At 43.0% G+C, this 15,947-nt stretch overlaps 2 protein-coding genes across 8 annotated transcripts; both read right to left on the bottom strand.

The window, feature by feature from the left end:
* Positions 1–289: 289 nt before the first annotated feature.
* Positions 290–9,307, bottom strand: LOC103150940 (adenylate cyclase type 8). 5 transcript variants are annotated; one of them, XM_016681044.1, is made up of 24 exons: positions 7,795–8,510; positions 6,839–7,115; positions 6,564–6,761; positions 6,245–6,484; positions 5,924–6,152; positions 5,675–5,824; positions 5,469–5,599; positions 5,266–5,377; positions 5,052–5,179; positions 4,820–4,978; positions 4,481–4,715; positions 4,211–4,399; positions 4,034–4,134; positions 3,624–3,825; positions 3,381–3,476; positions 3,050–3,177; positions 2,871–2,952; positions 2,637–2,795; positions 2,403–2,549; positions 1,957–2,049; positions 1,778–1,892; positions 1,347–1,471; positions 1,186–1,284; positions 941–1,123 (listed from the first exon to the last, which is right to left on the bottom strand). In XM_016681044.1, exons 2-24 carry the CDS (start codon positions 7,081–7,083, stop codon positions 941–943), a joined length of 3,546 nt encoding a protein of 1,181 aa, XP_016536530.1. In that variant the 5' UTR covers positions 7,084–7,115; positions 7,795–8,510. The 5 variants fall into 5 exon arrangements, with proteins under 5 accessions (XP_007570785.1, XP_016536533.1, XP_016536530.1 ...); XM_016681043.1 differs by having other exon boundaries at positions 7,805–8,509; XM_007570723.2 differs by lacking the exon at positions 7,795–8,510 and having other exon boundaries at positions 290–1,123; positions 6,839–7,083.
* A 1,074-nt stretch (positions 9,308–10,381) lies between these two features.
* On the bottom strand, positions 10,382–13,262 carry dnajc27 (DnaJ (Hsp40) homolog, subfamily C, member 27). Of its 3 annotated transcripts, none has more exons than XM_016681013.1 (7): positions 12,780–13,252; positions 11,880–11,962; positions 11,734–11,803; positions 11,479–11,643; positions 11,273–11,398; positions 11,044–11,204; positions 10,442–10,973 (listed from the first exon to the last, which is right to left on the bottom strand). In XM_016681013.1, the coding sequence occupies exons 1-7, from the start codon at positions 12,864–12,866 to the stop codon at positions 10,841–10,843; spliced, it is 825 nt and encodes a 274-aa protein (XP_016536499.1). In that variant the 5' UTR covers positions 12,867–13,252; the 3' UTR covers positions 10,442–10,840. The 3 variants fall into 3 exon arrangements, with proteins under 3 accessions (XP_007570783.1, XP_016536499.1, XP_007570784.1); XM_007570722.2 differs by having other exon boundaries at positions 11,276–11,398; positions 12,780–13,238; XM_007570721.2 differs by having other exon boundaries at positions 10,382–10,973; positions 11,276–11,398; positions 11,479–11,803; positions 12,780–13,262.
* Positions 13,263–15,947: the final 2,685 nt, after the last annotated feature.

Here is a 15,947-nt window from a genome sequence, read left to right as displayed (position 1 = left end):
GAGAGAGAGAGAGAGAGAGGGGGGGGGGGGGGGTTGGGCAACAACAGTAGGAAAGTATTTTAATTCTTTCAAATTTCTTTAGTTTTTGTTTTTCAGCTTAAAAGTTTCTGATCAAATTAATTTCAATATGAGACAAAAATAATCTGAGTAAATATGTAAATATTTTAATTTCATAAAACATGATCCTGTGTGTAAACATCAACCTAAATTCATGTGTTCATAATCCCGTCAAAGGTCATCCCTCACTGAGGATGACCTTTGACCCGCTCAGCTGAACTGATTTTCTTTCACAGATTCAGTTTAAATCTTTAATATTCATTTCTTTCTTCAGCAGTAAGAATCGGATCCCGTTTGGATCCTGACTCACATCAGCGTCGCCTCGCTCTGAGCTTCATGTGATTCACGGCTTCAAATCAATTCGATTTGCCCTCAAGAGCTCAGGAACATCCACAAATACTCTGCTGTTGGTTACCATGGAGATGATGCAGCGTAGCGCGGCTTTTTAATGTGAAACCTTTAACTGAGCAGAGCTACAGCAGGGCACCGGACACACAGCCCTGAGGAACTCCACTCCCAATAAATTCACTTACACCTTTTACATGTTTTTATTTTACATTTTGGGAATTAAAATGATACAAAAATACAACAATAACCTCCAAACATTTACGTTTCAGCGCTAAAGCTCCTTCCAATAGTAAAAAATAACCTAACACTGAGCAAATTGTCTTTATGGCTTCGTCTGGAGGTCGGGTCCAGTTGGGTCAGGTCGGGTTGGGTCAGGAAGGATCAGCTTGTTGGCCCCGGTTTGTCAGAACAGAAGAAGAACTTTGAGGTAAAGAGTCAAAAGCATCAGTCTGAACATTTCTCTGGGTTTTATGTGTGAAAATCTGCCTTCAATGCTCTGTTGAGATCTGTCACAGGAAGGCTTTTATTTTGAAAGTCACGAGGCTTCGACCAGGTGGAAGCCTCCGTTCTCCTCCCTCAGCCTCTCCCTCTTCCTGGCCTGCACCAGGCTGTAGACCACCGCTCCCAGCGTGTTCCTGTTCATGCTGAAGCCCCGCCCACCGCCGCGCTCCACGAAGCTGGACCGCTCATCCCGATTGCTCACGAAGAACGTCCGAACCTGGAGGGTGAGACGCGTCAGAGCCTCACCTTTACGCCCTGACCTGGAGTTGAACTACCGACCTTTCCATGACGCTCACTGATGCCTTTCACATGAATGTCCCCTCTGAGCTGCCGTAGGAAGCCCTGCTCCACCAAAATGCAGCTGGTGGCTTCTGGCACCTGAAGGAGTTTAAGATGATGATGATGGCTGCATAAGCTCCTTCCACAGACAGGTGGCTCACCTGGATCCTCCCGCTGACCCCGGTGCTCTCCATCCGGCTCGCCATGTTCACCGTCGCCCCCCAGATGTCGTACTGCGGCTTGGTGGCGCCGATCACACCTGCGATCACCGGGCCGTGGGCGACACCTGCAGGCCAGAGAGAGAACTGCATGAAGATTCAAACGGCTGAAGATTTTAAATAATTTTAAAACTTATTAAAATTTATGGAAAAAATAAATAAGAAATACTGGAATTGAAAAAAACTAATAAGATATATAAAATATTATATATATTATATATCTTAAATTAGATTTTTTTTAAAAATCTAATTTATAAGAAACAAAAACAAATATGATCTTAATTAAATATAAATATTTGAAAATTGTTTTTTAAATAAGGTGAGAATTTGAAATGAAATTCTTTCTGTCGCTGTGTGTATGTTTCTGCCCCCACCGACTCTGAGCTGGAACTGGTTCCCAGTCTGCGTGTTGATCTGCCGCAGCGTTTCCTGCATGGCCAGAGCGAACAGCACCAGCTCACTGAGGTGACGCCAGCCGTCGACACTCTCCTGATGGACACATCGCCGTTAGCAACCTGCTGCAGCGCCGAGCCGAGGCAGGGAGGACACTCACCTGTCGGTCAGGTGAGAGGCCCGAGGCGGCCATATAGGAGCTGCCGATGGTTTTGATCTTCTCCACCTCCTGGAAGTAACACTCGTCCAGCAGCTGCAGCAACAGGCAGGCTAGTTAATCAGGGTGGGTCAACGTCTGCCCCGGGGGCCGTTTGAGGCCCGGAAATGATTTTGTTTGGCCACTGAGGCTGAGTACGAGTAAAGAATGGAAACAATTGTACAACAAAAATAGAGAACAACTGATATCTTAGTACACTTGAAATATGGAAAAACTGACTCACAAGTAAGTTTTTGGCAAGATACGAGAATTTGTCTTAAGTCAATAATTTCTTAAAAGCTGGAACACTGAGTTCTTTTAGCTTTTGTGTAGTCTTAATTTGGTGAATTTATGCTTTAAGTTTGCCAGTTTTTTCATAAAGTTTGGACTCCCCACTGAGCCATTCTGACCTCGTCAAAATCGCTGATGATGTGGTTGAGGAGCCGCAGACACTCGACGTGCTGATGGACCAGTTCCTTCTGCTCGTAGAAGTCTGAAAACCCGGGCAGCGAGGCAAACAGAACCCCGACCCACTGGTACGACTGGGCGTACAGCTCCTAGGATCCAAACACAGCCGCAGGTTGGTTCATCCAGCTACAGGGACAGACTGATGCATCATGGGATTGGTCTGCCCAGGTAGTCACTTCGTTGTTGGTGTCTCTCTCCAGGAAGTGCTGAGCCACGTGGGACGGCAGGATGTTGAGCAGCAGACACTCATTGTGCTCCCGCTGCTCCTTCATGTCCTCCACCTCCTTCTCGGCCTGCAGGCGCCACAGGAAGTCCAGCCGTGCCATGGCCTCCAGCTACCAACGAAGAAGAGCGAGAATAAGATGCTGAAGACAGAAGCTCAGGTGACCAGTCTGTCCTGCTGGCCTCACCTGTCTGCTGTTGTAGAGGACTGCGACCACAAACATCATCATGAGAACCAGACAAACGCCCCCCTGGCAGAGCTGCTGGGAGCTGACCTCAGATCAGATCAACAGGGAGGACAACGTGAGACAGGAGACGGCATGAGGCGTCCATCCACTCAGAGACGTCCCACAGCACCTGAACGTACCTCTGAGTCTCGATGATGTAGGTGTAGAAACCTGCGGTCAGCAGCAAGAAGGCCAGCTGCAGCATGCAGCTCAGCCTGAGGAACACCGCACAGGTAACCATGGCGACCACCGCACTCAGCACCATGAACTGTTAACGAAAAACCTCACACATAACCATGGCGACCACCGAACTGTCTACGAAAAACTGCACAAGTAACTATGGCAACCACCGACTTATCAACAAAAAGCTGCACAGGCTGAAGGCTGCTGTCATGTTCCTACTACAGCCTAATGCTACGGGTAGGAAACTCAGCTTCATGTTCTGGGAGTCCAGAATGAAGGAGCTCTCACCTCTGAATGAGTACAAATGTTCATATCTGACCATCTGGACGGAGGTAGAGTCACAAAAGCTTCAGTAATGCTGGATTCTGACCAATCACACCAGAGCTGAAAAGAAGAAGAAACTTAATTTGCTTCAGTGTTTAAACTTTAACCTTCACAGCAGCAGATCCAGTTTCCCAGAAGCATGAAGATAATAACCATTCTATGGATTGTGACTGTCAAAATAACTAAAATAAAAATATTCAGACTTACGATGTTCACAGAGGCTATCACCGTATTGACGGTTATGGCAGTTAGCATGAGGACGGTTCGTGCGTATTTTGTTTCATGAACCCAGCAGCAGAGTGACTGTAGAGGGGAGGGGCAGCGTTTAAACTCCTCCCCCAGAGTCAACAACAGGAGCAGGAAGTAGACAAAGACACTGATGATGAACTGGGCCACCATCGGACTCCACCTGAACAGAAACAGAAACAGAACTTGTCTGGTAAACGAGGGTAAATACTCAGCGTTCCCCGTTATGCTAACGATATTCTATTTATACCAGAAGTCTGTGAGGAGCACAGAGAACTGAAATGATTCAGTTTAAAAACCTGTTTTATGTCATCAGTAACAATTTGGTTGGAATTAATCTGTAAAAATTGTTGGTGGATGGATAAACACACCTTGGGGCAGGAATTAGCACCTGAACGGCCATCAGCAGTATCAGTAGGATGAAGGAACACACCATGTTAGACTTGAAAAGTTCATCTCTCATCTGAGAATACTGAAAAAGAAGTGGATTGTGATCAGCCACCTGTCCATCACACCTGAAACAAACCAATCTCCAGATAGGAAGTTACCTTTCCCTCCATTTGGGAGTCCTTGAACACCTGAGTGAAAGTGGTGATGTGCTCTTTCCTCATTCGCTCGCTGCTTCGCACTTCCATTGCCTGACGAATCCTCTTGTTCACTTCCCGTGAACCGGAACGCTGAGCTGCGATGTGATTGGGCAGTTGGGTGAGAGAGCCATTGGTGAAAGTGGCCAGGATCTACGGGAAGGACAAGGGAAGAAATAATCAAATGACTCCAGGAATATCCAGATTTTTACCAACAATATTCCATATACTCACGAAGTTCATCCCCAGGATGTCTCCAAATGGCAACTCAGCACTCCAAGTTGTCAGTTCATCATAACTTGGGCGCCTTGCTTTAGGGGGCTGGGCCTCCTCCCGTGTTGCCGGGCGGATAAGGTAAGTCTCAACATTGTGTTTCCGTAGGAACTCACTCCGGTCCTGGCCGTGGCCCTGTTCTGTCTCATAGATCCCACCCAGACAGTCCAGAGTGGCCTGTGAAATGTGGACCTGGCTGAGAGAGGAAGACATCTTTTTACCAATCGCTGGAAACATGAACTGGCTCTATGGTTGTTGTAGCTCTTCTGGGGAGACCAGGTGTTGGTTTAAGCTGCTGACCCTGGCACTCCTGCAGCTTCCAGACAGTTGGCAATATCAACATCCCAACTCCAGATGTCAAACTGCCACTTCTGAAGACCCAACACCCCACAGAGGACAGAACCTGAGTGGACACCAATTCGCATGTCCAATTCCTGCTGCAGCTCCCGACGGACATACCTGCAACAATCCATGTGTTCATGTGTTACAGAGATGCCTGTGCAGATGGTGTTTGGGGTGTCAGTTTTCTTACCGTATGGTGCTGATCATGCTGAGGCCCATCTCCACACAGCAGCGGGCATGGCCGCGCTGGGGTTCTGGGACTCCAGACACACAGTAGTAACAGTCTCCTAAGATCTTTATTCTCAAACACTGATGCTCCTGCACACACGAGAAAAACTTTAACCTCATTCTCAAAGGAGGGCTACAGTTTTTTATTTTATAAGCTGTTAAAAAGATGACCGGACCTCAGCCAGCCTGTCGAAGCGTCCAAAAAGCTCGTTAAGGGTTTTAACGAGTTCCTGAGCCGAAAGAATCAAAGAGAGAGACGTGAAGCCGATGATGTCTGCAAACAGGATGCTGGACAAACAGAGAACATGTTTACTGGTGCAACAGAAGTTGTAAATCACATAAAAGCAGTTTGCTGCAGATCAGAAAAGTGTTTGGCAACCTGACGTCCTTGTAGTGGTGGATGTAGATTTTGTGGAACTGTTGAGGCAGCAGATATTCATCCACTGCAGACATGTCTGCAATCATCTCCAGAACCAGGAAGCGTGGTAGGATGGACATTACCAGACGCTCCTGAGAGAATGACGAAGGACTTGGACACGTTTGTCTTACATAAGAGTAAATGTGTCTAAGTGGGGAAGAGTTTACCTGTCTTTGGTTCTCCCTCTCCAGTCGGACTCGTCCTTCAATACATCTTCGCGTCTCTAGAAAACTCTGCCGCTGAGTCCGGTCAGACAGGTAGTTCATGAAGATACCGGCGGTGTTCATTGCCAGGTACAACAAGCCTTTTGAGAACACCTGGACAAAGGAAAGGACATAGAGAAGGTGGGGAGGCATTTAGACTGAAAAGGGAAGACATATGGTTGTAAAAAGTGAGAAGTATAAAAGTTTTCTAACCCTTCTGATCAGAATTTGGTCGCTGTAGTGCCAACAGACATCCACTAGGAGGTGCAGGGTGGAGGTGATTGTCCCTGCAGCAATCGCCCAGGGGAGGGGCAGCGGCAACAGGGTGTAGGTGGAGAACAGAGTGAAGAAGACATACCAGGAGTGATCGATTTCAGCCCAGCTGAAAACCCCGACTAACACCTGGACGGTCTGAGACACCCAGGTGAGCACCGACAGGTACCTGAGAGGGCGGACGGAAGGTCCAGACTTGTTTTTAGCAGTTGGTCATCAGAAGTCGTTGGAAGGGTTAACAGCCTTTAGTTTTAGACATACCGGAGCCACTGTGGTGATGTCATTACCTCCTTGTTTGCCACTGCCAGCCCACAGACCCCCGCCCACAGAACAAGCAACAGGCCGGTCAGCCAGTCACAAGCCACGGCCCCCCAGCCTGTTGGCCACGTCACCAGTGAGATGAACAGCCGGATGAAGATGTCAATGAGGTTGGTGACAACCAGAGAGGTTCTTCGCTGAGCTGAGGAGAACTGCTGGTAGGTCAACTCCAGGTCGGCAGACCTGGTGGTCCGGATGAAACACACGTTTTAAAAACTGTTGAACATCAGACTGTTTTACCTTTTTGTTTGTGCTTCTCTACTTGAATGTTAGCTGCATGGTAGGAATGAAGATGCCTCGGACCGTCGATCCGTATGACACAAAGAAGTCGGCATCAGTTGGCAAACGCTGTGCGACTTTCGTTTGTACAGAAATCCTTGGAGTTGCTGGATGAACTCGAACTGCAGACGAACGACGCTTCTGCCAAAAATTACCACGAGACGTCTTGTTGCGTATCTGCCTGCAGAACCACAGAAAGGAAGCAATCAAAGACCAAAAAGTCCCAATGTCACCTGCTGATGGCATCAGGCGTCGTACCTGTTGATGTCAGCAATGTAGGCGTCTGTGACGGTGATGCGGTGTCTGCCTCTCTCCAGGCCGCCAGCGAACCTCAGAGAGTACAGGTTGTGCTGGTCGATGATGTTCCTGACGGCGGTCTGCCACAGCAGACGTTTCCTTCGTAGGCCATGGGCGGGGCTGATGTTCGCACTGAAGGTGATGTCACTGGGCTGCCTGGCTGACTCACAATCGCCATTTGTCAGTTGGGTGAGGTTGTCAGTCATGGTTATGTGGATGGTGGGTCTGAGCTACGGAGCTGTGTGAGCAGAAACCATAAAACACTTGTCTGATTTCAGGATTTCTGCCAGACCATTGTCCATTACTCCAAATTAGTAAAGTCACTCAATAATGATCTGATAGGTGGCTTTATTTTTCACTTTATGGCTTTTAAATCATGAGTCACACTTTTATCTGAGGTAAGCCTCAGGGCTCGACTCTCAGCCTCTTTGGTTTTCTCAAACTGCACATCTTTGATTCCTAGAGGATTTAACATCTACAGATATAACAACTTTTTATCATTATTATGCTTAAAAGTGTAGCTTTTTTTCTGTTTCCATGTATTTAGTGGTTTTTACGTTGGGTCTGATTATAATGGTCCTGTTTCATTGTCTGTAATTAGCAGAGGCCTCCATTGACGCCGTCAAAGTGCTGATGAAGCAGATGGTGTTAATCTAATGCCAGGTGAGGCCAGCGCCAGCAGCCTCACCAGCAGAAGCAGAAGTACAGCATGGCTTCAACTTACAGTTGACTCAACCGTGTATCCAGAACCATTAAAGAGGATTCCTGCTTCATACCAAACTGAATGTAGACACCTTATTTGGATTTAAGGTAAAGTGGCTCAATAGGAACAAATCAGTAAGAAAAGGTGAAGGGTTTTATTGAATCCTCTGAAGATTAGTTCACAGGATGAAAAACTGGACAGAACCGAGACATACTTGTACTCACTGGGTGCAGAATTGAGTTTATCATCTCCAGTAACGACTCCGGTTCTTGTGGTTTGTCTTTGTCCTGTTTTTGTTTCCTTGCTGCTTCCTCATTCATCTCAGGTCCAACAACTCCATCTTGTTCCCTGATTTATTCAGGAAACATCTATAGCCTTTCCAAGCTCCTCATTCCTTCATCAGCATTCTGAAGGTTTCGTCAGCAGGAAGAGTCCAGTCTTCATGGTGTCGGTGAGTAAAGTCGGACGGTACCGTCGGGTCACAACCAGAACATGTCACTCCTGAACTGCAGGTCTGAGAGAGGCGCAGCAGCTTGGTGTAATGAGCTGAAGTTGACCAGCAGATGTCCCAGTGCCGCGCTAATCCCATCAGGAACCCCTCGAATGGACAAAAGGCTGCTCATTAATCGGCCAGATTAAGCATGTGGCTGTGTCTGACCGTTCAGGTGCCTGATGGGATTGGCAGGCCTCCAACCAGGCCAGGTTGTGTTTGTGTACTCGGGTTGTGTGACCATGTTGATGGCAACTTCACAGATGGACAGAAACCTGAGAAGATGGGCTGTAAGTATCTGATCAGGGAGCTAAAAATGGATCCACTGATGTAGGTTTAGTGTGCTGCCACCTGGTGGCAAAACCTCTTAATTTTATTTTAAATCCAGGCCAAACTGGATGTAAAGTAGCAATACTAGAAGGTATTGCCCTGGCAACCGTCCATATCAGGACTCATTTCACTTTATAAATCATAAATATTCCCAAAAACAAGGAGAAAAAAGGGAAATTTTCTATTTTCCTTCAGTGGAATTAGAAAAATGAAACATTAGATCCATTTGGTTGAACATGTGGAAGCTCAGGCCGATTTTATTCATTCCTGTGGACACAAACATCAACATGTAAAAATATAAAACTGTAATAATAACATGTATCCATGCCACCAGTCAGCTCTGTTATCAAACAGTCGAGCTGATAAAAGTCTGTAAACAGACACAGATGGTTCTGTTGGATCCTTCATGTAAACCTTAGAGGGGAACATGCTGACCGTTTCTATGGTAACATAAAAAAAAGAAAGTCCAGTTAAAACCGGAGTACATGTCACAATAAGGATTTAATGTTTGGCAGTAGAAATAAGGAAGATCTGGTGGTTGATTCTCATTTCACTGGAAAATAAGAAAAATGGATTAAATAATCTGGTAAAGTTCTACAATAAAACATCCAAACAGTTTCAGATAAATGTTTTCTAATCACTAAACTTGCAAATTAAACCAACTAAAACGAGATTCCAGATAAAATGATGTACATTTTTCTATTTAGTTAGCTAAATAGATAGCAAGCTAACTGTTTAGCTTCAAACTAAGTATTTAAATGGTAGCTAAATAGTTAGCTTGCTAACTAAATATTTACTTGAAAATCAACAGATATAATTAGTAAGCTTAATAGTTTACAAACTAAATATGTAGTTAGCAAGCTAACTAACTCAAAACAACATTTAGTATAAAGCTAAATATGTAGTTATCAAGCTAAATACTTAGCTTCAAACTAAATATTTAGCTTTTTAAATATAATTTTTTTTTGTAAATGTGACAATTGAATATCAGGGTTAAAATGTCTCTAAAATGTGTAACATTAAAAACAGAAACCGACAGGAAATAATTTAAATCAAAAGTTAAAACTAATTAAATTATTGAGTAAATAAACTTTTCAAATGAATTATGGGTAATTGGAGGGACCTCCTGATTGGTTCCTGTCCTGACTGAGCATCATGCTGTCTGGTTCTGGTCGGGTTCTGGCTGTTTGTTTGGAACATAAGGATCACATCTCAACATTCAGCATGCACTTTGACCCTACATGACCCGTTCACCTGGGAACCTTTATAAACACGGTGAATCCTGACGTGTTCTGAGCTCAGTGAGGTTCTGATCAACAGAACACCAACAGAACCGAGCTGGTCCATCAGCTGCAGACCACAAACATTATGAGAACAACAGGAAGTGACATATGTTCTAGAAACTACAACTTCCTGCAGTATTTCTGAGCTCAATTTAAAGCTGATGTCATTTTGTTCAGTTAACTCAGTTTTACCTTGAATTTAATGTTATAATTTTATCAGTTTTTGACATCAATTTGTTTCTGATTTTAGGGATAATTTTTATAAACATGTTGAACTTGGGACATTTAATTTTCTTTTTAACTTAAAACATTTTATTAATAAAAGTAACATTAAATCCATATTTAACATTTAAATTAATTCTCAAATTTCTAAAAAATAATTTAAGGATTATCTGCCAATAAATTCCTTATAATTGTGGCATTTTTAAAAATTTGTAAATGTTTTCTTTTGGCTAAAAAACATCACTTTTTGTTATTTTGCAAGCCAATGAAATGTTTATGAAGTGTTATTTTTCAAAATGCTGCAATATATGTATAAACAAATTAAATATTTGAGCAAGACTAAAAAGTTATAAGAAAAATGTATTTCCTTAAAATTTGTGAATTTAATCTACATATTTGGATGCTCACAGAAAGTGTAAAATATTAGAAGAAGTTTATTTTTTTTTTAAAATTAGATTAATAATAATAATAATAATAATAATAATAATAATAATAATAGGAAACCATTAAAAAAAATCCTGACATTAATTTATCGGTTCAGATGTTAAGATAATAAATATTTAATTTAGATTTTTAAATATACATTTTTACAATGTTATGGGAGAAAATTATAACTGTAAAGGAATTTTAAAACTGTACAAAAAACAGGAAACTTTTATAAACATTTGCAAAGAATGAAAATATTTAAATTAAATTACTGATGAAAGATGTTAAATCTAAATAATATTCACATATTTCTGTAAACAGCGACACAGACTCAGAGCTCTAAATGGACCTGGTTGGTTCTGGTGGACTCTGCCGTCCTCATCGTCAGACCTGCCTGTTCTCAGGTCAAAGGTTAAAGGTTAAGGGTTGGCAAACAGCACTGTGGCACAGAGACAGAGTAAATATCCAGATAAATAAGGAACAAACATGTTGGTGGTTCTCTGTCTCTGTTATTTGATGTTCTTCAGCAGCGAGGTGCGAGCGTTCACCACCGCCTTGAAGGCGTCTTCGCTGCCGGGGGCGACGCATTTATCCGGGTGCAGCAGGACGGCCAGCTTCCTGTACGCCTTGTTCACTTCCTCCCTGCAGACAGACGACAGCGTCAGCGTCAGGAGATGCCGCGGGTCGGACCTCGGCGAGGATCCGGACTCACCGCGTGGCTCCTGGCTTCACCCCCAGCATGTCCCAGGAGTCCTTGCTGTTGCGGATGCGTCGAATGGTGTCGGCCTGCTCCTTGGTGAAGCCCACGCTGACCTCTGACACCGGCCGCTTCCCGCCGTTCTCACACATGTCAGTGATAGAGGAGAAGAACGCCTGAGGACGAAACCAGAAGAACCTCAGAGCATCAGTACGAAGCTCTGCGGCTCACAGGACGTCAGGACTACCTGGAACATCTCGTTGATGCCCTCGCCGCTCTGGGCCGACGTCTCAAAGTAGTGGAACCCTCTGGACTCCGCCCACAGACGACCCTCACCTTCATCCACCACCCGCCGCTTCGTCAGGTCCACCTGGGGGCGCCAGAGACCAGAAGGACTGACCCAGACTGTTCAGCATGTCATTGATGACTTGGCGGTAGATCGGGTCGGACCTTGTTGGCGCAGACGACGAAGACGATGCTGTCCATGTTGGCCTGAGAGCCCATCTCCTGCTTCATCTCCCCCAGCCAGCTGTCCAGGGCGTCGAAGCTCTCCCTCAGCCCCACATCGTACACCAGCAGCACTCCCTGGCTGTCTTTGTAGAACTCGTTACGGACCTGAAACGCAGAGCAGGGCAAGCGAGTTGCTGCGCCTCCACCTGCTGAAAGAACCCAGACCGTCGCCTGTAACGTCCTGAAATGTCTCACCTCGTAGAAGAAGGGATGTCCGGCCATGTCGAAGATGTTCACCTTGATTTCTCTGTCTCTGACCTGAACTCTGACACACACAAACACACACATCACTACGACGTACAGCCATCTGGTTCAGGACAGTGGTCGGTGTGAGGACCTACTTTGTGACTCCATAATCGATACCGATTGTTGCCAAGTACTTTGGAACAAACCTCTTCTCACAGTAGCGCTTGATGATGCAGCTCTGAAGATAAAAACAGGTTTCTGATTAACGTGAAGAACCAGGATGCTCCGGCTGATGAGGCTCAAGTTTCAATCACTCCTTCAACTCCTACCTCCATTTTATTACCAGACGTTGCCTTTTGGTTTTGTACCCGTTAATAAGCCACTGGTAACAATGATCAGATAGAAACTGACTTGTAAGTTGACTGTTGACTGACTGTGCTAAACGTCTAATGTACCAACTCTCTAATGGACAATACAAAACATGGGTACCAACTGTATAAAGAACTGTACTCAGGCCTCTTTGGTTCTAGGAACTGCAGAATCAAAGGGTTGGACTAACACTGAGGCATGATTTTGGTTAGAATTTACTCAGAGATTTTAAAAATTGAGGGACTGTAAATAAAAACACAATTTTTACTTTGCTTAGCCCACTACATCAGGTAATATTCCTGGATGACATACATTATATCTATATGAATCATCTATAAAGGTGAGGTGTAAGCCGAATAGTAGAGTAGTTACCACCTTTTTTGGACATTTATTCAAATGTTTGGAAGTTTAAAGACATTATGAGGAATAATAAAATAATGGATTATTTAAATAAAGTCTGGTATAAACAATAACGTCTTGGGCTCAGACCTAAAAGCATCAGTATATTGTCTTAATATTAAAGAAGGGTTTGCAATCCAGGCTGTTAGCAGTTTCTCTATGTATTGACGTGTAATAAACAATTAATTAAGCTATAAAGCAGTGTGGTTAGTCCGTGTTAGAGCGTCCAGCTCAACCGGACCAGTCTCCATGTAGATGTGATGTGAAATAATCAGAAACTGTCCTACCTTCCCCACCTCGGCGTTCCCCAGGCTGATGACTTTAACCCGCAGGGATTTCTTGTTGTCTCTTCTTTTCGTCGCCGTTGTTTCCATTGCAGCTGCGATTAAAAGCGATTTTTAATGTGAAAATGAGTTAGCCGCTGCAGGCTAACGGTGCTAACTCGCTGTTAGCCACCAGGACAACGGCTACAGAGCAGCTCCGATTCTGGATTAATCACAACACATGATGGATTTCATTTAGTCTGATGTGTTTCAGACTCCTGCACCATCAGAACCCTGATCCGAACCTGATTTGCTCTGATGTTGGACCGGGACCAACTGGTGGGTTACTGCCACCAACTGGAGGTTCGGCACAGACCCATCTCCATTTGGATCATTAAAAAAATATTTTGTTAATTTACATTATTGTGGCTGGAGTCTACAATTTATTTTCTCTAATAACAATAATGAGAAAAACGTTTGACTGGAAGGTTTAGTGGAAGGAAAAACTGAACATGTAAGTGGCTCATCACTCAGGGTTCAGCTGATGCTGAACCCTGAGTGATGAGCCAGCTGACTGTCATTAGCTAATGCTAATTAATGTCTGTGATGCTTCTGCTTTTCCCCTCAAATGTCAGCCAGATATATGAAGGCCAGGGTTCTTGAGTTATTTTGAAATGTTTGGAATTTATTAAGCATAATTTCTTTTTTATTTATAAAAGTATAAGAAAACTATTTAGAGAGTTTTAAACAGAGCATCAGGGACTGAAGCCAGTCATGTAGTGAAAAAGACTGGATGGATCTGACTGACAAAACCTTTAACAACGAGCTTCCAGAAGTTACTGGATGATAAAAAGTATTTCCTCCTTTCTGGGTGTTTTTCTGAGCTTCATTTATGCCCAGATAATTTATTTATCTTGATAAATCCAGTGGAAATGCAGAGGAGATAATAATGTTCCTGTCAAGGTGATCACAATGAAGAGATGTTTTTACACCAAGATCAAATCTCTGAAGGGAAAGAAAACTAAACAAACTGATGACTTTAAAACTTTCACACAGTAATGTTTCATTTTTAAATGTTGTACTTCACTGTTATATTATTTTTTACCCTTTAATATTTCTACTAATCTGCCATAATGAAGACGCTTCCCTTGTTTGCTTCTCAGGCTATAAATAGATGTTAAAACTGGTTGAACTGGTTCAAACTGCTGACAGAGACGCATCTCGGTTAGACTGAAAGATGAAACTTTTTCTGTTATCATGAAGTTTTTTGTTTTTTTAAGAACTGGAGGCTGCAGAGCCGACAGGCTGGAAAACCATCAACTGTCAGGTCAACCTGAACAAACTGTACTGATCTGAACCAGAACCAATAGAGAGCAAATAATTTAGTTTAGAAAAAAGCTAAATGAGCAAACTGAGGCAACCAGGAAACATTCCTGGACAGCAGAGACAGAAACTCATAAACATCTCACAGCAAACGCAGACGGCAAGTTAAAACCTGTCTGTAACTCAGCAAGTTTTTAACTTTTTCAACGGAAAACAGTTGAAACAAAGCAGTTACACAATTTAAACCCTCCAGATTAAAAGAGCCCAAAGCAGAACATTATGTTCAGGAATTAATGAGGGAGGTTCAGGTGAAAATCAACATGGAAAGTTTCCTTCAGATCAACTTTAAACAACATGATTACATTAAATAAATTAATTAAAAAAAACCTGCTTAATGAATAATCAAACACATATTTTTAGGTTTCTGGTTGTGGATTTTCAGTGAGAGTGTGAGTTCCTGTTCCAGAGAGGATCTCTGCTGATGCTCCTGCAGCAGCACCAACCATCTGGTCAGGCTGGCTGGTGTTCATTCCTCTCTGGACTCCGTCTATAGACCGGTTCATTGTTCAGAACCCAGCATCCCGTCCCTGATCAGAACCAGCCAGGTGAGCCTCCCTCATGTTACCTCATCTTTCTATCTGGATCCCATTGGATTCGCCTCTCTCCTCTTCAGGCGCTCAGAACCGAACAGGTGAACACACCTCTGCTGTCAGAGGGGGCGGAGCCTCAGGAGGGTCCGGTTTCAGGTTCTGGAGAATAAATGATAATGGGATTGATAAATTTCTAATTAGTCCTGTGGTTGTTACACTTGTCATTCCACTATGGGTTTTTGAACAAGCTGAAGTTGATTTAAAGTTATTGGAAAAGGGAAGAGAATTGGGAAAGAATGAAGTGGAAAATTATATTAAAAAAGAATATTCAGAATTTATTCAAATATATACAGATGCCTCAAAAATGGTAAATAATCAAGTAGGTATATCATTTATTGCTCCAGATTTAAACTTTATGAAAAATAAAAGAATAAATGATAAACTGACTGTATACAGGTGAGTTAATGGCAATTTTAATGGCTTTGGAATGAGTTGAGGAAATTGAAAGAAGAGAAGTTGTAATTTGTTCCGATTCAAGTAACGCATTAATTAGTATCAAAGAGGTAAATTCAGAATCAAGGCAAGATTGGATTCACTCAATTTCCAGGATTAGAAATTGTGGTTCTTAGGTTAAATTAGTTTGGATTCCTGCCCACATTGGTGTGGTAGGAAATGAGTTAGTGGATAGTTTTGCTAAGAGTGCTTCAAGAAAGGAAATTGTTGATTTGAATAATAAGACAAGTAAAAATGAGGTAAAGAATATTATAAAGAAATATATCAAGGGAAAATGGCAAGAACTGTGGGATAGAGGAGAGAAAGTGAGATTTTATTATAATATCCAAATAAGAGTTGGGGAAAGTAGAAGAGATAACAGAAGTGAAAGTGAAGAAGATATTATATCAAGAATTAGGTTTAGACGTACAGGATTAAATAGTACTCTTAAGTTAATTAATAAACATAATACAGGTTGTTGTAGTTATTGTGGAGAATTAGAAACAGTACAACATATTTTCTTAGAATGCAACAAATACATACGAGAAAGAGAGGTATTACTTAGAGAATTAAGTAGAAATAAAAATAAATTAGATATTAGAGAGATATTTCAGAGATCATCGGGGGACGTAGTGTTTGATAGTATCTTTAATTTTCTTAGAAGAACGGGTATTATGAGGAGGGTATGAGCCTTTGATCCATACTCCAATCTGGAGGGTGGCGGTAATGCACCTTAAAGTTGTTTGCCAACCGCCATAAAACAAAAAAGAAGAAGAAGAAGAAGAAG

This window comes from Poecilia formosa, unplaced genomic scaffold (genome assembly GCF_000485575.1).
Source record: "Poecilia formosa unplaced genomic scaffold, Poecilia_formosa-5.1.2 Scaffold266, whole genome shotgun sequence".
Classification (NCBI taxonomy): domain Eukaryota; kingdom Metazoa; phylum Chordata; class Actinopteri; order Cyprinodontiformes; family Poeciliidae; genus Poecilia; species Poecilia formosa.
The sequence above is the reverse complement of the archived record's forward strand: the minus strand, read 5'-3'. Positions and strand labels throughout refer to the sequence as shown.